The sequence below is a fragment of the Chrysemys picta genome, chromosome 9 (genome assembly GCF_011386835.1).
Source record: "Chrysemys picta bellii isolate R12L10 chromosome 9, ASM1138683v2, whole genome shotgun sequence".
NCBI lineage: Eukaryota > Metazoa > Chordata > Testudines > Emydidae > Chrysemys > Chrysemys picta.
Genome location: NC_088799.1, coordinates 28390118 through 28411665, shown reverse-complemented (window position 1 = coordinate 28411665; position 21548 = coordinate 28390118). Strand labels below are relative to the sequence as shown.

The following is a 21548-nucleotide window of genomic DNA, read 5'->3' as shown; positions in this document are numbered from 1 at the left end:
TTCTATTATGTCACAATCTGATCTGAGTAAATGTGATAGGACACTTCATATTATGCACTCCTCCTAGTGACACTCTCCAATGGATCTCCATCCTCCACCCACCGTGAGGTAAGTAGGAGCGGATCATTATTGTCCCTACTTGAAAGAGGGAGAGGCTAAGGTTGAGAAAGGAGAATTGACTTGTCTTAGGTCACACAGCCAGTCAGTGGCAGAGTTGGGAATAGGACCCAAGAGCCCTGATTTTCAAACTAACTATCGGATCTTGAATTTCCTGAATAAAGTGCTCTCAGATGAGTTCCAGACCAACAAGAGTGCACAGTAATTATTCAGCAAGTATTTTCGGAGAACTGCAATGGTAGAGAGAATCATGAGCTGCTCAGAGACAATTAATGCAGAGAAGCAGCAAAATTCATCAAACCTAGAACTGCTTATGACTTATTTACTTGGTCTTAAAAGAGAACAAGGACCTGAGTCTCCTCCCTGTCAATAACCCCCCGCTCAGCCAGTCAGGGTAGAGGTTGAGGACGGGAGGCTGAGGGTTCTCACCAGAGAGCCCAAAGGATGGCTCCTCTGGCCGTGCCGTTCCGCCACCGCGGCCCCCCCTCATGGCTCCTCCGGCCGTGCTGCCCCCCCTTTGCGTGCAGGAGGTCAGGGCAGGCCAAGCTTCGGAGCGGAGCGTGGGCCTCGCCCGCTGGTGCCATGGTAACCCCTGACTAAGGCGCCACTTTTGGAAAATGTGCTGAGGGAAAGTGGCTGCTTCCCCTGCACCGCCCCTAGCTACGCTACTGGTGGGGATCACTGCCGGGGCACTATTTCAGCCCCACATTTTTGGGTGGACCTCCCACCGTGGGAGCTGCAGAGCACTCCCCCGCGACACACAAACACACACACCCTGGTGTTGGGAGGGGAACAGGGGAAAGGACAAAAGAAGCAAGAGAAGAAAAGAAAGGAGGGAGGACTGGAGGAAAAGGTGAAACAAAAAGGACAAACCCCAATGTCCCCAGTGATTCTAAGGGACAAAATCCCAGGTGCGGAATAAAATTCTGCCTCCTTAAGCTCGTGTTTTCCATGCCTAGAATTCAACTCTCACCCGATGGATCAGACTGAACAGGTTTCAAACCTCGAGGAGGCTCTTACCTTCTACACAGGGACGTCTGCTTTCTAGTACAAATCACAAAAAGGGAAGGAGAAAACTCGACAGAGGTTCCTCCCGCCGCTCACGTGCGTGAACCCGAATGTTCTCTCAGTCCTCAAAGAGAGACCTCGAGACAGAGACTTGCTGAAGCAAAGCCACAGGAGTCTCTGAGGTTTCCCGGGCCACTCGCCTCTGTCCTGCCTGGCTGATGTCAGCATCTCTCTGTGAGGTCAGCACCTTTGACCAATAGTCTGAGGTCCTGCAAAAGGCCTTTGTGATGTCACTGCCATGCCCCTCCCTTGCTGTGCTAATGTCTTGCCCCTGGGCAGGCACTTGGGAGCTTTGAGCTACTCCCTGTGGATCACCCCACTCAAGGAGTGTTCATTTTAGGAAGCAAGCCGACTAGACAGTAAAACCTCAGACGCTGCTCCCAATGCTACACTCAGTTTCTCAGAAATTAGTAGACTTGATGGCCAGAAGAGACCATTAGAGCATCTAATCTGACCCCCTGCATGTCACAGGCCTCCTGTATGACACCATAGCTACTTTGGGGGCAAACACATTCCAGAAAGGCATCTAGTCTACATTCAATGACATCAAGAGATGGAGAATCCACCACTTTCCTTGGTAGCTTGTTCCTGTGGTGAATCATTCTCGCTGTTGAATATTTGTGCTTTATTTGTAATATGAATTTGTCTCTTTTCACCTTCCAGCCACTGGGTCTTGTTCTGCCTTTCTCTGCTCGATTAAAGAGCCCTTTAATACCCAATCTTCTCTCTCCATTAAGGCACTTCAACACTTCAATGAAGTCACCTTTCAATCTTCTTTTGATAAGCTAAACAGGTTGAGCTCTTTCAATCGCTCACTAGAAGGCATTTTTCTCCAGCCCTCAGAACATTTGATGGCTCTTTGCTGCCCCAGTTCCAATTTCACAACATCTTTTTCAAAGGAGGACACCAAAACTGGATGCAGTATTCCAATATCAGTCTCACTGATGCCGTGTCACCTCCTGTGATGCTATTGACATAATCTGTAACTGTATAGATCACCGTTGTGACCACTGTTATATATTTGCAGCCAATATTGTATAAAGGTTGTCGTGGAAGGGGTCTATGGAGAGGTTCTGATTGGCTGATTATAATTATGCTATCTATATATGTGTATCAGTTTTGTAGTTGACGTTATGAATATTGGCTCTATACTGTCTGTATTTCAAACTTGTGCTATGCTTCCGGGGAACACCCCAGACAAGTTGGTGTTAGTTCTGCCTAGCCTGCTTGATGGCCCACTGAGGACCATGAGCTACACAATTGATCCATTGAGAGAAGGTAGATACACCTTGTGATTCAGCAAGGCATGCAGGGACCTGCCTATGGACAGAACTCTAAGGTTTTTCTATGCCACATGCTGGATAGAGTGTCCTTGGGACAAAGAAAGCAAAGACCACATGGCAAGACACTATAAAAGGCTGATGCCTCGTCTCCATCTTGTCTTCAATCCTGCTTCATACTTCTGGAGGGACTTTGCTATAAAAGGAAGCTCTATACAAAGGACTGAATGACCCATCCCAGCTGTGGATGTACTCCAGAGACTTGATTTGAACCTGCAGTTTATTCTATCACTGCTACAAGCCTGAACCAAGAACTTTGCCATTATTGTATGCAGGGCTGGCTTTAGGAAGTGCGGGGCCCAATTTGAACATTTTAGGTGGGGCCCCGACAGGGATGACTAAAAAAAAAAAACATAAAAAACGCCCTTTTATTTCTTCCATGTATTATTTACTTTCCATAACTATATAAATAAAATAAAAATTGTATATTACATACATTGCTAGCTGGAGGCAGGGCAGGGGCTGACTGGAGGTAGGGTCTGCCTGGAGGCAGGGCAAGGAGTGTGGGGCTGGCTGCGGGCAGGGCAGGGGGTGCGGCGCTGGAGGCAGGGCAGGGAGTGCAGCAGGGGCTGGCTGCAGACAGGGGGTGCAGGGCTGGTGCGGGCAGGGGGTGCAGCAGGGGCTGGCTGCAGGCAGGGTGTGCGGGGCTGGCTGGAGACAGGGGCTGGCTGCAGGCAGGGCAGGGGGTGCGGGGCTGGTGCGGGCAGGGGGTGCAGCAGGGGCTGGCTGCAGGCAGGGGGTGCGGGGCTGGCTGCAGGCAGGGGCTGGCTGGAGACGGGCTGGTGGGGGCAGGGGGTGCGGGGCTGGAGGCAGGGCAGGGGGTGCAGCAGGGGCTGGCTGTAGGTAGGGCAGGGGCCCCCCTGCTTCTACCACCTTGGCCCTTTAAATAGCTGCCGGAGCCCTGGGGAAGCTGTGGGGCTCTCGTGGCTATTTAGAGGACTGAGGCAGCAGAGGTAGCTGGAGCCCCGGCACTTTAAATAGCCCCCGGAACCCCCTGCTACCCCAGGGCTCTGGTCCAACCACTAGACCCCCCCCCCATAAGCACCATAGCTCCCCCTTCTCCTCCACTGGGTACATAAAACTACAAGTCCCAGAATCCCTTGCTTCCCCCATCCCACCTCCTGAAGGGGCAGCCAATGGGCCGGAGCCGTTTGCTGATTGGCAGGTGCACGGGCCAATGGGGGCGAGCCCATGTCCGGCACGCGCTGGCAGCTGGCGATGGCCCAATGTACAGGCCCAACCACTCGGCCTTCTTCACTTTAAAGTGCTGCCCGTAGGACGACAGGAACTGGTCCATCTGCTTGCCCAGCTCCTGCTTCAGCTCCTCTAGGGCCGCCTGTTTCTGGGGGTCCTCGCCCCGCAGCTCCCCTCGGCAGCGTTTCAGCAGCTCCTGGCGTTTCCCCTCCTGGCGTCGCTTCATCTCCAGGGGCTTCACTATCAGACAGCTGCTCATGCTCTGGTGGCCACGGTCCTGCCAGGAGGGGGATGAGATCGTCCATGAGGGACAGGAACTAGCATTACCCAACCACAGGGGGAACTTCTGCCTCACACACCTGTAGCCACCTCAACTCCAACCTACAGCCCCCTGCTAGCCCAGCCCTGCCCCCCGTCAGTCCTGTCGATGCCCCTCACTCCCGACCCGCAGCCCCTCTGCACTCACCAGCTGCTTCACAAATAGTCCATATTCCCTCCTGGCAGCTTCTACTGCTCCTCTGTTTGCCTTCTCTCTCATCTCTGCCATCTCCGCCATCTGTGGTGGGAGAGGGAAAAGGGTAGGGGTGGGGATGGGATCCCCTCTGAACTGGGAGCCCCCCTTCCCCCACTCACCACCTTCTCCTAATTCCTCCAGGACCCTGACTTGCTGTACCCAAACAAAAAGTGAGAACTCTGTTATTCTCCGACAATTTGGGGGCTCGTCCAGGATGGCAACGCCCGCAGAGGTACCGGCAGCTGCTACGGATCGTTCCCCTTAGAACCCCATGGCACCACAATAGAGGTAAGAGACCTTTTAAAATCTCTATTGGGGTGTCAAGGAAGGACTGTCTGTGGAGCCGTCTGTCCCTGTTGGGCTCACACCATCCGAACTTATTGACTGTGCAGCAAGATCTGATGCAGAGCGGTTCTGGGGAATTGTTTTGCCGCCCCCAATAAGGTAGTTGTATGTGGTTCTGGGGACCTGTTAGTTTGGCCGCCCCCATATGCATATAAAAAATGCATAGGTATGCACCGGTGCTGAGGGGTTTTTACCGCCTCATAGTGTATTGAGTCTGGACATAAGGTACAGATGCATCGTGGTATTTGGAAATAAAGGCCTTGGTGTGTGTGTGTGTGTGTGTGTGTGTGTGTGTGTGTGTGTGTGTGTGTGTGTGTGTGTGTGTGTGTGTGTGTGTGTGTGTGTGTGTGTGTGTGTGTGACTCATAGACTCATAGACTCATAGACTTTAAGGTCAGAAGGGACCATTATGATCATCTGGTCTGACCCCCTGCACGCTGCAGGCCATAAAACCATCCCCGCCCCTTCCCTGGACTCTGCTGCTGAAGTCCCCAATCCTGTTATTAGTGACCTCAATCGGCAGAGACCCTCCTGCTAGAGATCCCTGCCCCATGCTGCGGAGGAAGGCGAAAAACCTCCAGAGGCTCAGCCAATCTGCCCTGGAGGAAAATTCCTTCCCGACCCCAAATATGGCGATCAGTAAGACCCCGAGCATATAGGCAAGAGTCTCCATCCTGACCCCTTTTAGCCATTATGCTATTTACCTACCATTGCTTGGTTTTCCTTGACAACTATGTTTTACCATTAAACCATTCCCTCCATAAACTTATCTAACTTAATCTTAAAGCCAGACAAGTCCCTCGCCCCCACCGTTTCCCTCGGAAGGCCGTTCCAATATTTCACCCCTCTAACGGTCAGAAACCTTCGTCTAATTTCAAGCCTGAACTTCCCCACGGCCAGTTTATATCCATTCGTTCTCGTATCCACGTTAGTACTAAGCTGGAATAATTCATCTCCCTCCCTTGTATTAATCCCTCTAATATATTTAAAGATAGCAATCATATCCCCCCTCAGCCTTCGCTTGGTCAGACTAAACAACCCAAGCTCCTCTAGTCTCCTTTCATACGACAGGTTTTCCATTCCTCTGATCATCCTAGTGGCCCTTCTCTGCACCCGTTCCAGTTTGAGTTCATCTTTTTTAAACATGGGAGACCAGAACTGCACACAGTACTCCAAATGAGGTCTCACCAGCGCCTTGTACAACGGAAGCAGGACCTCCTTATCCCTACTAGATATACCTCGCCTAATGCATCCCAAGACAGGGGCTGGGGGCTGGGAAGGACGCTGAGCCCTGAGTAGGGGGCGGGGCTTGGCTGATTAGGGGGCCCATAAAAGCGGCCTCCCAGCCAGGCAGCGGCACAGCTGCGAGCAGCGGCACCGGAGGCAGCAAACAGGGCGGCTAACAGGGGAGTTTGAGAGGGAGTGTGCAGGGGGAGGTAAGGGGGGAGGCAGGAGGGCGCGGTGTGGCATGTGCTCTGAGTCCACAGGTGCAGTGGGCAGAGATTGCAGCAGCCATGAGCCAAGCAGCAGCAGCAGCAGACAGAATGCAGATGGCTGCATGTGGAAGCTGTGGTATGTATATGGTCCTAGCAGGGGAGCCGGAACACAGGTATGTGTGTATGAAGTGTCGCCTGATAGAGTTACTGGAGGAAAAGATTAAGGGGCTGCAGATGCAGGTAGATACCCTGGTGGAGTTTAGGCGGGGGTTTGAGCAGCTGATGGAGGACAGGCAAGGGGAGGCTGAAGGAGAATGCCCTATGGTGGAGGTAGAGGCAGAGGGAGAGGATGGTGAGAGGGGAATGGAAGGGGGAGAACATGGGAGGTGGAAGCATGTGACTGTGAGAAGCAGGCCAAGGAAAAGAAGGGCCAGTGAGGGGGGAATAGAACTCAGGAATAGGTTCGAGTGTTTGGATACCGAGGTAGAGGGGCAGCAGGTGGCGACTGAAGGTGGAAGGGTGAGGAAGAAGAGAAGAGCTGCTAGTCCAAGAGAGAGGGGGGAGGATTTGATGGAGACAGCACCAATTCTGGGCCCCGTGAGGATTCAGGAAGGCATAAGGGAAGATAGGAATAGGCACAGGTCAGGACTAGAGGGATCGGAGACTAGATTACTAGATCGCACTGTTGCCAGGCGACGGCAGGTGTATGTAATTGGAGACTCTTTACTGAGGAGATTAGATAGGCCTGTGACCAGGGCGGACCCGGAGAACAGAAGGGTGTGCTGTCTACCGGGCGCAAAGATACGCGATGTGGACCTGCGATTGAAAAGGATCCTACAAGGAGCAGGTAAGAACCCCCTGATAATCCTTCATGTAGGAACGAATGATACGGCTAGATTCTCGTTAGAGAGGATCAAGGGAGATTATGCCAGGTTGGGGAAGACGCTCAAGGAGATAGAGGCTCAGATTATCTTTAGTGGGATTCTGCCCGTTCCGAGGGAAGGGCAGCAAAGGGCTGATAGGATTGTGAGAATAAATAGTTGGCTAAGGGAGTGGTGCTATAAGGAGGGCTTTGGGATGTATGGCCACTGGGAGGCTTTCGGGGACAGACACCTGTTCTCGCGGGATGGGCTTCACCTGAGTAGGGAAGGAAATAGACTTTTGGGAGGGAGGCTGGCTCATCTTATTAAAAGAGCTTTAAACTAGCAAGTTTGGGGAGACGGTTGGGAGATGCACAGTTAATCTCCACGCCAGATTCCAGTATGGAGAAGGTGAGTAAAATGAGAGGAGAGATAGCTGTGGAGATGAGATTGGACATAGGAAGGACAGGAGGGACGGATACTAGGAGGCCCGCAACATATAGTGCTGCTAATGGGAGACGGGCTAATCGACATACATTAGGGTGTCTATACACCAATGCCAGAAGCCTAGGTAATAAAATGGAGGAATTGGAGCTCCTGGTCCAAGAGCTGAAACCAGATATCGTAGGAATAACGGAAACGTGGTGGAATGACAGTCACGACTGGAACACAGGTATGGAGGGGTATGTGCTGTTTAGGAAAGACCGGAACAGAGGTAAAGGTGGGGGGGTGGCATTGTATGTCAATAGTGAAATAAACTGTAAAGAAATAATAGTGGATGGATTAGACAACTCAGAGTCCGTCTGGGCAATACTTACAATGGGTAATAGGACTTCTAGAGCCTCTCCGGGGATAGTGCTTGGAGTGTGCTATAGACCGCCGGGATCGACCCAGGATATGGATAAGGAACTATTTAATGTGCTTAGAGAAGTAATAAGCAATAGAAACTGTGTAATTATGGGGGACTTTAATTTCCCAGAAATAGATTGGGGAACAAACGCTAGTAGCAATAATAGGGCTCAGATGTTCCTAGATGTGCTTGATGATCAATTCCTCCATCAAGTGGTAGCTGAACCGACGAGGGGGGAGGCCATTTTAGATTTGATTCTGGTAAGTAGTGAGGACCTCGTTGAGGAAGTGGTAGTAGGGGACAATTTGGGCTCCAGTGATCATGAGCTAATTCGGTTTAAAATACAGGGAAGGAGTAACAGAATTAAGTCAAAGACTAGGGTTTATAATTTTAAAAAGGCCAATTTTAACAAATTAAGGGGACTGGTAAGGGAAGTGGATTGGGCAAACGTATTAATGGATTTAAAGGCAGAAGAAGCCTGGGATTACTTTAAGTTAAAGATGCATGAGCTGTCGGAGGCCTGTATTCCCAAAAAGGGAAAAAGATTACCAAGCAAGAGATTTAGACCGAGCTGGATGAGCGACCGACTCAAAGGGGCGATTAGGAAAAAACAGAAAGCGTACAAAGAGTGGAAGAGGGGAGGGATCAGTAAGGAAATGTACCAAAGCGAAGTCAGAGAATGTAGAGATAGAGTGAGAAAGGCCAAAGGCCGTGTAGAATTGGACCTAGCGAGGGGAATTAAAAGCAATAGTAAGAGGTTTTACAGCCACATAAACAGGAAGAAAGCAAAGAAAGAAGAAGTGGGACCGCTGAAGACTATTGCCGGAGAGGAGATCAAAGACAATCTAGGCATGGCGCAATATCTCAATGAAAATTTTGCGTCGGTGTTTAATGAGGCCAATGAAGGGATTAGGGATACTAGCACCATTACAGAGGGGCGTTCGGGATGGGGGATTACCGTATCCGAGGTAGAAACAAAACTTGAACGCCTTAATGGGGCTAAGTCGGGAGGACCGGACGATCTTCATCCGAGAATATTGAAGGAATTGGCGCGGGAAATAGCAGGCCCGTTAGCGATAATATTTAATGAATCTGTAAACTCGGGGGTGGTCCCGTTAGACTGGAGAATAGCTAATGTGGTTCCTATTTTCAAAAAAGGGAAAAAAAGTGATCCGGGTAACTACAGGCCTGTCAGTTTAACATCTGTAGTGTGCAAGGTGTTAGAGAAAATTTTGAAGGAGAAATTAGTTGAGGACCTGGAGGGTAGTGGCAATTGCGATAATTTACAACATGGTTTTACGAAGGGCAGATCGTGCCAAACGAATCTGATCTCCTTCTTTGAGAAGGTAACGGATTTATTAGATAAGGGAAATGCGGTGGACCTAATATACCTGGATTTCAGTAAAGCGTTTGATACTGTACCCCATGAGGAATTATTGGTTAAACTGAAAAACATGGGGATCGATTTGAAAATCCAGAGATGGATAAGGAATTGGTTAATGGGGAGAATGCAGCGGGTCGTGTGTGTGTGTGTGTGTGTGTGTGTGTGTGTGTGTGTGTGTGTGTGTGTGTACACACCAGTGCGAATTGAGAGTTACCAGAAGACGCCCAGAGTACTCTGCGAAGTCTTTTGGCTCGTGACCAGAACTACTCTAACGCAAGGCCGGTAACTAGAGGATCTTTTAGGAGATCTGACCCACGGTGGGCTGACTCGGTCTGGCATCGTCCGGCAAGGAAGCTACCTGGGTCTAGGAGCATGTGAACCCATCTTCCCTCTCCTTTCCTCTCTGTGTGAGCCACTGACAGTCTGATCATCTTGCTGGATGCAAAGAGAATGAGCGGCGCCATCTCTCTGAGACTAGCCGACGCTCTTTGCTGAAGGGAGGTGTAGGAGGGTCGTGGCCATCCTCGTTAGCCTCTCCTGTGTGAGTATCCTGTAGGGAGAGATCCTTAGTTTCTGAGCCACTAGCGTGGACAGGGCATCCTCCCTGTGTGTGTAATTAAAAAATGGGTGGGGAACAGTCTAAGCATTCCCTCTCAGGCCCTAAGGGTACCCCAGCTTATTTCATGTACGTACATTATGGTCCGAAAACCTGCAGGTATTTAGAGAATTGAAATCTTTACACGCGTGCAAATCCATCTAAACAATGCCCACTAGAAGGTACCTTCAATTTAAATAAACTTACATATCTCAGAAAAACCCTGGCTTCGCCAAAAGCCTCTAATACGCAGTGGGAGCAATTTGTCTATTGGTAAAAGAAAGCAACAAAGAGACTCCACGAGTCTCGGGTGCGGAGTCTAAAAGTGATATATTAAATATCACTAAGGCTAAAAAGGCATTGCAGTAAAATCTAGCAAGTTCAAAAATTCAGAATTTCCTAAATAACCAGCTAATGGCCATTCAAAATGATCTTGAGCATCAGGCTTGGCCCACTGCCCTTACAGACACATCAGAAGTACCATCTAATCTCTGGCCATAAAAACATACTTGGAGACTTTCTGGGTGAAAGTGCGGACGTTCTCAGTGCTCCTTCCAAGCATATGAACCGGCTAGGGGGGTGTGGGCTCCCACATACCGAATCCTGCCGGGTCCATGAAAAAAATGCATGTGGAATTGGGTAATTCACCAAAACATCTAAAAAATTAAACTGCCTGGTATGCCTAATCAATTTTTAGTCAGTGCTCCTAAAATTACACCTGACATTTAAATAAAGTTAGAAAGTCAATGGACAATTTGGCCGTTAAAACCCCCACAGCTTCAGAGTATACGTAAACTAAAGCCAAAAAAAGTTGTCACTGTTCATAATTACGTTTGCTAAAAAAATAAAAAACAAAAAACTACCCTAACAAAACATTTACTTTTCCAAGCTAATAATAGCTGTGTGTATATTAATGGCACCACATTGCACGACATACATTTTAATCTCACTACCACTGCAGCAATCATATTATCTACTGGCCTGCAAATAAAGTTTTGCAAATAGCCCTTAAGTTCCAAATACCCTTTAATTAAACTAGTTTAATACCAAATCAATTTCAAAATTTGCTTTCACTGTTACCAAAGGTTCAAAAAATCTCTAAAGTACAAAAGCAAATTCACATGCTTCAAAATATATATCAAGTTAAAAAGTATGTCTTTCATACAGCTTATAAAATGTCCACCTTATGTACTAAATATAATATATTATGTTTTATAACTAAAAATGTACAACAACCCCATCATATTATCGCTATAAAAATGTTATTGCTTGTATTGTTGTTAGCTAGTGTAAAAGTATGTTATTATTATTGTAGAAAACATAATAATAATACCTTTCATGTCCATGCTCATCATGCATTATCATTACATCCAATCAAAACCCCTAAGATTAAAGCATCCAATGTAAAATCTAAATTCCAAAACTTAATGCAAATAAAAATTTAAAAATATTTGTTGTACTAGTAGTACAAAAGGGGGGGTTGTGGAAGCAGAGAAAAAGTGACAGGAAGGGGATTGCAATGCATGACAGTTTGTTAGCAAGAATCAGGCTAATTGTAACCCTAATAACGCGAGATTTGTAGACGCGAGGATTGTGTGAGGCGAGTGGGAAAGAACTGTGTGAGAAGTTGTTGCGACCTTGTGTAGATAATGTGTAGAAAATATTGTATGTAGACTAGAGTCAAAACAAGTGAGAAAAATAAGATATCAAGATGGCCTATGTATAAACAAAATGCAGCTGTTGCTTATTATTGTCTGTAATGAAAGGTATAAAAGGTTTGCTGTAACTGTTTACCACTAGAGAGACCTGTTTAGCTCTCTCCCTCTACGCAATTGTTAGAGAAAATAAAGTATCTGACTTGTTGTACCCAAACAAAAAGTGAGAACTCTGTTATTCTCCAACACTATCTATCTATCTATCCCCATCCACCCAATCTATCTATCTATCTATCCCCACACGCCCCATCTATCTAATCTATCTATCTATCTATCTATCTATCTATCTATCCCCTTGCATACAGCGGTTCCCAGTGCTGAGGGCTGGGACAGAACCTTTACCCGAGTGAGGTGTGATGGTTCCTTCCCACTATCTGCCCCCCGCAGCAGGGACTCCTAATCTGAACATCCTGCCCTCCTCTCCCGCTCATTCCCCTGACCTGGGGTGTTGGTGCCTGTCTTGTTCTGGGCCATCTTCTGTCCAAACCAGGCCCGCAGCCAGTGCCCAAGCCCCCCAAAGACCCTGGCCAAAGACCCTGGCCCCAATCCCAATGGCCACTGCTTCCTCCAGCCCCACTAGAGCTGCACCCGCCCTGATGCCTACTCCGATACACGCACCCACCACTGCCAGAACCCCGTCCCCCCCCGCCCAATGTACAGGCCCAACCACTCGGCCTTCTTCACTTTAAAGCGCTGTTCATATCGCGGCAGGAACTCCGCCATCTGCTTGTCCAGCTCCTTCTTCAGCTCCTCCAGGGCCGCCTGTTTCTGGGGGTCCTCGCCCCGCAGCTCCCCCCGGCAGCGCTCCAGCAGCTCCTGGCGTTTCCCCTCCAGGCGTCGCTGCATCTCCACGGGCTTCACCCTCAGGCAGCTGCTCATGCTCTGGTGGTCACGGTCCTGCCGGGATGGGGGAGTGATCGGCCATTAGGGACGAGCACTAGCGTTACCCAGCCACAGGGGGCGCCGCCTCCTCACACACCCGCAGCCCCCTCACTCCCAATCCGCAGCCCCTCTGCACTCACCAGCTCCTGCACAAATTGCTCATATTCCCTCCTGGTGGCTTCTACTGCTCTCCTGTTTAACTCCTGTCTCATCACTGCAAACGCCTCAGCCATCTGTCTGGGGAGAGGGAACGGGATTGGGGGTGCAGATGGGATGGGCCCATCTCTGAACTGGGAGCCCCCCCACAGTCACCACCTTCCCCACATTTGTACAGGACCTGCTCCTCGCGATCACCTCAGAACTGGTCCCCAACGCCCCACATTTCAATAGAGCCAGAGGGCAGCACCTCGACCCCACAGCCATGACCCCAGTGGAGGGGCTGGTTCTCTGGCAGGGCTTCCTGCAGGTCCCCTTATCGCTTGGGTGCTAGGAGTCCTCGATCAGGACATTTGGTGGAGCTGTTGTGGTGCCCCCTTCTGGGCTAGTGTGATTGGCCAATGTCAGGAGGACCCGGGGTTGGGGTCAATGGAACCAGTCCCCCCCCCCCCCCCCCCCGCCCCAAATCCAGGCTGGAAAGAGAGAGGCGGAGGGAGGGGTGACCTGGTACCTTCATGGGTGAGGAGAAGTCGTAGCGTTGGGTCTTCCGATATCGGGAGACGCCCTGCAGGGAATAACGCCCGGGAGAACTGGGATCAGGGACAGCTCAGGCCCTTTCCCCCCGCTGAGCCCCTTCCCGCTCCCTGCAGCCCAGCGCCCCCTACTGAGCACCCTGCCCCGCTCCCTGCAGAATGGCACCCCGTATTGAATCCCTGTCCCCGCCTTGCGGCCCATTTTGCTGTCTCCCATCCAGCCCCCCCCCACTTTAACAGCCCCCACTCTCCCACCTTGATCCTGGCAGCCAGCTGAGCCCCCGTCGGCACCTGCCCGGCTCGCTCCATCCGGACGTGTGTCCCTGCTGAGTGCACCACACTGGTGACATAATCACACAGGTACTGCCGGAAATCCTCGTCCATGTCTGCAGAGGGGAAAAGGACCCAGGCATCCGGGAGGGATCCAGGTGTCCAGGGTAGGACACACGTTAAATGTGATTGGGTGGGCTAGTTTCTGCCACAGGAAATGAGATTCCATCTCTGGGCAACAGCTGCTTAATGCCCCCCACCCCACTGATGGGGGAAAATGGGGGAGAGGCATGAGGGGGCAAGGAGAGGCTGCAGTGGGGAGACAGCAGTCTCCACTGGGTGGTGCCAGGGGACCCATGAAGACCCAAAAGGGGGACACCAGCAGCGTTCCTCTAGCAGACCAGGACCCCAGCAGTGACCCCGCCCATGTCCCTCTCCCCTCCCAAACAGATGCTGTGACCCAGCAAGTGCCCCTGTGCAGTGGGCAGTAGAGTCAATTCTAAGTCAAGGGGGGTGAGCTGGGCACTGGGATTTTGGGGTGGGGGAAGTGCAAGAGGGGAAGAAAGGGGCAGCAGAGGAGAGAGGGTGGGGATGGGGGCAGGGAAGAGGGTGGGGGCAGTTCAGGAGGGGGTGGGGACTGGGGGAGCAGAGCAGGGGGTGAGAGGGGATGTGACAATGCGGTTCTGGCGGAACCCAACTGAGAGCACCAACTCAGGACAAATTGCTAAAACAGGGCAGTTACAGCCCAAGGCTGGGGTTTTTCCACCACTAAGGCAAACCAAACCAGCCAGACTAAGACTTCAGTCTCATCCCACTGGCTAACCGCAAGTCTCACAAGCAATCTCCTTAGACACTCCAGTTTCCCAGTATTACCACCAGTGCCACTCGTTATGGGGACAAATGGTTATGAAAACCAATACTCCAGTAAAAGAAAAAGGTTCTCCTGATCCCAAAGGACCAAGCCCCAGACCCAGGTCAATATACAAATCAGATCTTACCCACAAATCACGCTGCTGCCAATTCTTTAGAATCTAAAATCTAAAGGTTTATTCATAAAAGGAAAAAGATAGAGATGAGAGTTAGAATTGGTTAAATGGAATCAATTACATACAGTAATGGCAAAGTTCTTGGTTCAGGCTTGCAGCAGCGATGGAATAAACTGCAGGTTCAAATCAAGTCTCTGGAATACATCCCCAGCCGGGATCAGTTCAGAGCTTCAGTTTGTAGCAAAGTTCCTCCAGAGGTATGAAGCAGGATTGAAGACAAGATGGAGATGAGGCATCAGCCTTATATAGTCTTTTCCAGGTGTAAGAACACCTCTTTGTTCTTACTGTGGAAAATTACAGCAAAATGGAGTCTGGAGTCACATGGGCCAGTCCCTGCATACTTCGCTGAGTTACAAGGCGTATCTGCCTTCTCTCAATGGGTCCATTGTATAGCTGATGGTCCTTAATGGGCCATCAAGCAGGCTAGGCAGAGCTAATCTCAGCTTGTCTGGGATGTCACCCAGAAGCATAGCATAAGTTTGCCATACAGACAGTATAGAGCCAATATTCATAACTTCGACTACAAAACTGATACACACATATAGACAGCATAATCATAACCAGTAAACCATAACCTTGTCCTAGACACCCCATTTGACCCCCTTTATACAAGATTTGGGTGCCACTACAGGACCTTGGTTGCAACAAAGATCTATACGGTCCCAGTTTATGTCAATAACATCACAGGGGAGAAGATGAGCTTTTGCGAACAGGGGCTGCTAACAGGGAGTTTCGCAAGGGAGTTTGGAAGGGAGCAGGAAGGGGGCGTGGGTCCCTTGCCGGTTCTATCTGTTTTCCCTTTATTCCCCTTAATACTTATAAACCAACTACATTCAAAACTTCTTGCTTAAACAACCCTTTCAGCGGACAGGGGGCTGCAGACAGGAGTGTGACAGAGGGAGGCTTACGATGGTTAGGAAGACCCGCAACACCTGTGCCAGCACTGCTTCTGTCTCCTCCACCTGTGCCTGTAGCCAGACAGAGCACCTGAGCATGGATGCTTCTACCCAGATCCTGGTGTGGTTTTGCAGAGACTGTAACTTGCAATTTCCACTTACTGATATCCAGGCTGGGGGGACCATCCAATGTGAGAGGTGCCTGCTGGTGGAATCTCTCAGGCAGCAGGTGGGAGAGCTACAGGAGGAGGTGGCTAGGTTGAGGAGCATCCGAATCCACGAGCAATTCCTCGACAGTGTCCATGTGGAGACAGCTGAGGTAGCTGTCCCAGTACACAGGACTGCTGATACACCACTGGTGGAGGAGGAGATGGCTCAGGGTGGACACTGGCAGCTGGTTACTTCTGGCAGCAGGCAGTGCTCCACCCCTGCTCCGAACCCTCCTGCCGTGGTAATAGGTAACCGTTATGCTCTTCTTGATACAGGAAAGAAGGAATCACTCCCTACAGTAAAGGAGGAGAAGCCTCGTACCCCTAAGGCTGGGAGGTCTGCTGCCACCACTGCGAATAGGAAACGTAGGGTAGTGGTGGTCGGAGACTCTCTGCTGAGGGGGACGGAGGCGCCCATCTGTCGCCCTGACATTTCATCTCGGGAGGTATGCTGCCTGCCGGGAGCCCGTATCCGAGACGTTATGGAGGCATTGTCGAGGATTATCCAGCCCTCTGACTACTATCCCATGCTACTCATCCATGTGGGCACAAATGATACTGCGCGGTGTGACACTGAGCGGATCAAGAGTGACTACAGGGCTCTGGGAGTACGGGTGAAGGAGTTTGGAGCGCAGGTGGTATTCTCTTCAATTCTTCCTGTCAAAGGTAGGGGCCCGGGCAGAGACAGATGCATCATGGAGGTGAATGCCTGGCTGCGAAGATGGTGTCGCCAGGAGGGCTTTGGCTTCCTAGACCACGGGATGCTATTCGAGGAAGGACTGCTAGGCAGAGATGGCGTTCACCTTTCGAGGAGAGGAAAGACCCTATTTGGACACAGACTGGCTAACCTAGTGAGGAGGGCTTTAAACTAGGTTCGACGGGGACAGGTGAGCAAAGCCCACAGGTAAGTGGGGAACATGGAGACCGGGGAGATGGGTCGGAAACGAGAGGGAGTGTGGGCTATATTGTCAGAGAGAAAGGAGGGTCAGGACAAAACTGGGAGGAAAGATCAAACCAGTATCTTAGATGCCTATATACAAATGCGAGAAGTATGGGCAATAAGCAGGAAGAACTGGAAGTGCTAATAAATAAATACAACTATGACATTGTGGGCATCACTGAAACTTGGTGGGATAATACACATGATTGGAATGTTGGTGTGGATGGGTACAGCTTGCTCAAGAAGGATAGACAGGGGGAAAAGGGAGGAGGTGTTGCCTTATATATTAAAAATGTACACACTTGGACTGAGGTAGAGATGGACATAGGAGACGGAAGTGTTGAGAGTCTCTGGGTTAGGCTAAAAGGGGTAAAAACCAAGGGAGATGTCATGCTAGGAGTCTACTACAGGCCACCTAACCAGGTGGAAGAGGTGGATGAGGCTTTTTTTAAGCAACTAACAAAATCATCCAAAGCCCAAGATTTGGTGGTGATGGGGGACTTCAACTATCCGGATATATGTTGGGAAAATAACACAGCGGGGCACAGACTATCCAACAAATTCTTGGACTGCATTGGAGACAACTTTTTATTTCAGAAGGTTGAAAAAGCTACTAGGGGGGAAGCTGTTCTAGACTTGATTTTAACAAATAGGGAGGAACTCGTTGAGAATTTGAAAGTAGAAGGCAGCCTGGGTGAAAGTGATCATGAAATCATAGAGTTTGCAATTCTAAGGAAGGGTAGAAGGGAGAACAGCAAAATAGAGACAATGGATTTCAGGAAGGCAGATTTTGGTAAGCTCAGAGAGCTGATGGGTAAGGTCCCATGGAAATCAAGACTGAGGGGAAAAACAACTGAGGAGAGTTGGCAGTTTTTCAAAGGGACACTATTAAGAGCCCAAAAGCAAGCTATTCCGCTGGTTAGGAAAGATAGAAAATGTGGCAAAAGACCACCTTGGCTTAACCATGAGATCTTGCATGATCTAAAAAATAAAAAGGAGTCATATAAAAAATGGAAACTGGGACAGATTACAAAGGATGAATATAGGCAAACAACACAGGAATGCAGGGGCAAGATTAGAAAGGCAAAGGCACAAAATGAGCTCAAACTAGCTACGGGAATAAAGGGAAACAAGAAGACTTTTTATCAATACATTAGAAGCAAGAGGAAGACCAAAGACAGGGTAGGCCCACTGCTTAGTGAAGAGGGAGAAACAGTAACAGGAAACTTGGAAATGGCGGAGATGCTTAATGACTTCTTTGTTTCGGTCTTCACCGAGAAGTCTGAAGGAATGCCTAACATAGTGAATGCTAATGGGAAGGGGGTAGGTTTAGCAGATAAAATAAAAAAAGAACAAGTTAAAAATCACTTAGAAAAGTTAGATGCCTGCAAGTCACCAGAGCCTGATGAAATGCATCCTAGAATACTCAAGGAGCTAATAGAGGAGGTATCTGAGCCTCTAGCTATTATCTTTGGAAAATCATGGGAGACGGGAGAGATTCCAGAAGACTGGAAAAGGGCAAATATAGTGCCCATCTATAAAAAGGGAAATAAAAACAACCCAGGAAACTACAGACCAGTTAGTTTAACTTCTGTGCCAGGGAAGATAATGGAGCAAGTAATTAAGGAAATCATCTGCAAACACTTGGAAGGTGGTAAGGTGATAGGGAACAGCCAGCATGGACTTGTGAAGAACAAATCATGTCAAACCAATCTGATAGCTTTCTTTGATAGGATAACGAGCCTTGTGGATAAGGGAGAAGCTGTGGATGTGGTATACCTAGACTTTAGTAAGGCATTTGATACGGTCTCGCATGATATTCTTATCGATAAACTAGGCAAATACAATTTAGATGGGGCTACTATAAGGTGGGTGCATAACTGGCTGGATAACCGTACTCAGAGAGTTGTTATTAATGGTTCCCAATCCTGCTGGAAAGGCATAACGAGTGGGGTACCGCAGGGGTCTGTTTTGGGACCGGCGCTGTTCAATATCTTCATTAACGACTTAGATATTGGCATAGAAAGTACGCTTATTAAGTTTGCGGATGATACCAAACTGGGAGGGATTGCAACTGCTTTGGAGAACAGGGTCATAATTCAAAATGATCTGGACAAATTGGAGAAATGGTCTGAGGTAAACAGGATGAAGTTTAACAAAGACAAATGCAAAGTGCTCCACTTAGGAAGGAAAAATCAGTTTCACACATACAGAATGGGAAGAGACTGTCTAGGAAGGAGTACGGCAGAAAGGGATCTAGGGGTTATAGTGGACCACAAGCTAAATATGAGTCAACAGTGTGATGCTGTTGCAAAAAAAGCAAACATGATTCTGGGATGTATTAACAGGTGTGTTGTGAGCAAGACACGAGAAGTCATTCTTCCGCTCTACTCTGCTCTGGTTAGGCCTCAGCTGGAGTATTGTGTCCAGTTCTGGGCACCGCATTTTAAAAAAGATGTGGAGAAATTGGAGCGGGTCCAGAGAAGAGCAACAAGAATGATTAAAGGTCTTGAGAACATGACCTATGAAGGAAGGCTGAAAGAATTGGGTTTGTTTAGTTTGGAAAAGAGAAGACTGAGAGGGGACATGATAGCAGTTTTCAGGTATTTAAAAGGGTGTCATAAGGAGGAGGGAGAAAACTTGTTCACCTTAGCCTCTAAGGATAGAACCAGAAGCAATGGGTTTAAACTGCAGCAAGGGAGGTCTAGGTTGGACATTAGGAAAAAGTTCCTAACTATCAGGGTGGTTAAACACTGGAATAAATTGCCTAGGGAGGTTGCGGAATCTCCATCTCTGGAGATATTTAAGAGTAGGTTAGATAAATGTCTATCAGGGATGGTCTAGACGGTATTTGATCCTGCCATGCGGGCAGGGGACTGGACTCGATGACCTCTCGAGGTCCCTTCCAGTCCTAGAATCTATGAATCTATGAATCTATGAGGGTCTCTTACCATCTGGCGTCCCTGCCCTGCTCCTGGTGAACTGAGTGCCAGGGTGGGGCAATAGGTAGCACCGGGTGCCGCTCGCCCTCAGGGCTTCCAACACCAGGGGCTGCTCAGCAGAGACCTCCAGGTCCTGCGGGAGTCAAAGCAACATTTGTGGCCGTCAGCAGGGAATCAGACCCGCTGTGGAAACGTTCAGCTCCGCCTCAAAGTGTGCTGTTTCCATGAACACGCGTGGTATCTGATCATTACCTGTGTGATTTCTCCAAGATACTCCTGCCCCGCGTCCGCGCCGTAGGCTCCAGAGAGCTGCCAATCTCGCACCAACAGGTCCAGGCACTGCAACAGAGAGCACAGAAGAAGGGTCACACTGGGGCTGGGGGCACAGAGAGGAGACCAGAGCTGGAGGCTGTTGTCCAACCCAGCCACGGACACTGAGACCCTTGGCATGACGTGGGCGTGGAGGGAGAACAATGGACTGGCTGTTTCTTTGGGGTTTGTCCAGCATCTGGCACAATGGGGTCTGGGTCTAGGACGGGGGCTCTGAGGTGCTCTGGCAATAGAGACAGTAAATAGGAATAGTAAGAATCAGGTGGGATAACAGGACTGGTTTGGGGTGGAACAAGCATTATATCCTCATATGGGGGGTGATGGGAAACAAGGACCCACCTGGATTGGGGCCAGATTGCAGGTCCCTCCAACCTCCTTCGCAACCTGAATGAACATCTGAGATGCAGAAAAAGAGAGAGAGAGAGAGAGAGAGAACATGGGACTATTTCTGTGAACAAGCTGTGTGACTCAGTTTACCTGCCCACTTTGTGTCCCTGTCCACCGGGCAGCACCAGAGAGAGTAGACGGATTCCAAGAAGTCATGGCGGAGATTGGTAGATTCCCAGGCCAGGAGGGACCAAGGCTGAGCTCCTGGATAACAGGCCAGAGAACTGCCCCCAGTTAATTCCTGTTTGAACGAGAGCAGATCTCTTAGAAACACATCCCACCTCGAGGGAGAATCCACCACACTCCTTGGTACATTGTTCCCATGGTTAATTCCCCTCCCTGGTAAACACGGATATCTTCTTTCCAGGCTGAATGTGTCCAGCTTCAACTTCCAGCCATGTGGTCACGTTAGAGCTTTCTCTGCTAGCCTGAAGAGCCCATTATTAAATATTTGATCCCCGTGTAGGTGCTTCTAGACTGGAGTCAAGTCACCCCGGGAGGTGGGAGCTTCTCTTTGCAAAGCTAAACAGCTTGAGCTCCTGGGGTCTATCACTCCAGGCCACGTTTTGTAATCCTTTAACCATTCGCTTGGCCCCCTTCTGCCCCCTCTCCAATATATTCACATCCTTCTTGGACTGCTCCGGAACTGGACACAGGACCCCAGCAGCGGCCGCACCAGCGCAAAATCCAGAGGTAAACTGACCTCTCTGCTCCTACGCGCGATTCCCCTGTTTGGGCATCCTTAGCGCCTTTGGCCACACTGTCACACGGGGGCTCACATCCAGCTGATTATCCCCCATGGCCCCCTACACTCTGTCAGCATCTCTGCGTCCCTGGAGAGACACCCACCCCTCCACCCCCCACCGGGCTGGGAGCATGGCCCACGCTCTTTGGCTGTATCACAGCACGTGTTGTTGGCTTGTGCCCAGCCTACCCTAGCGCTGGGGCTGTTGGTGACACTGGACTTTTCTCTGCTGCCTACGGCCTGGCAGACACCATGTGCCACGGGTTAATCACTGGCAGTGCCACGCCCGGCAGAGGCACAAGCCTCTGAGAGGAGTTTGATCTCAGTCAGACTCGCTGCCGAGGGCAGCTGGGGAGACACAGGGGCTCCTGGAGCCCGAGTCCGGGAGGCACCGAGCTCGGCCTTAGGAAAGGCCACGCTCAGGGCCTAACAAGGAAATAGCTTCCTTCCCATCATACAGTGAGCTGGGTGCTGACTGGCCGAACTTTCCTCCAGCTGGCGTGAGAGCAAATTCACCCTCTCACCCCCACAGAGCCCTGGGCATTGGGTGGGGGAAACTGAGGCACAGAAAAGGGAAAGAACATGCCCTGGCCCAACCCCACTCCCCTAACACTGGACTCTGGTCCTGGATCACCAAAGTCTCCTCTTTTTCTGCTGGAGACTCCCCAGTTTCCCACCCTGGGATCCCTCCCAGCCATCGATGGGCTCCAAAGGGGACCGGCTCTATCTGTCCTACCATCAGTGATGTCTCCTGAGCAAGCACCAGGGCCAGCCCAATTCGTTTTTTCATCCTAA

At 50.0% G+C, this 21548-nt stretch overlaps 1 protein-coding gene across 1 annotated transcript; it reads right to left on the bottom strand.

Moving 5' to 3' along the window:
* Positions 1-3556: 3556 nt before the first annotated feature.
* On the bottom strand, positions 3557-20865 carry LOC122173323 (RING finger protein 112-like). Its single transcript, XM_065556909.1, has 9 exons — positions 19961-20865; positions 19544-19630; positions 19301-19424; positions 13244-13374; positions 12967-13020; positions 12440-12532; positions 12102-12314; positions 4186-4275; positions 3557-3996 (listed from the first exon to the last, which is right to left on the bottom strand). Exons 1-9 carry the CDS (start codon positions 20057-20059, stop codon positions 3607-3609), a joined length of 1281 nt encoding a protein of 426 aa, XP_065412981.1. The 5' UTR covers positions 20060-20865; the 3' UTR covers positions 3557-3606.
* Between the last annotated feature and the right edge of the window lie 683 nt (positions 20866-21548).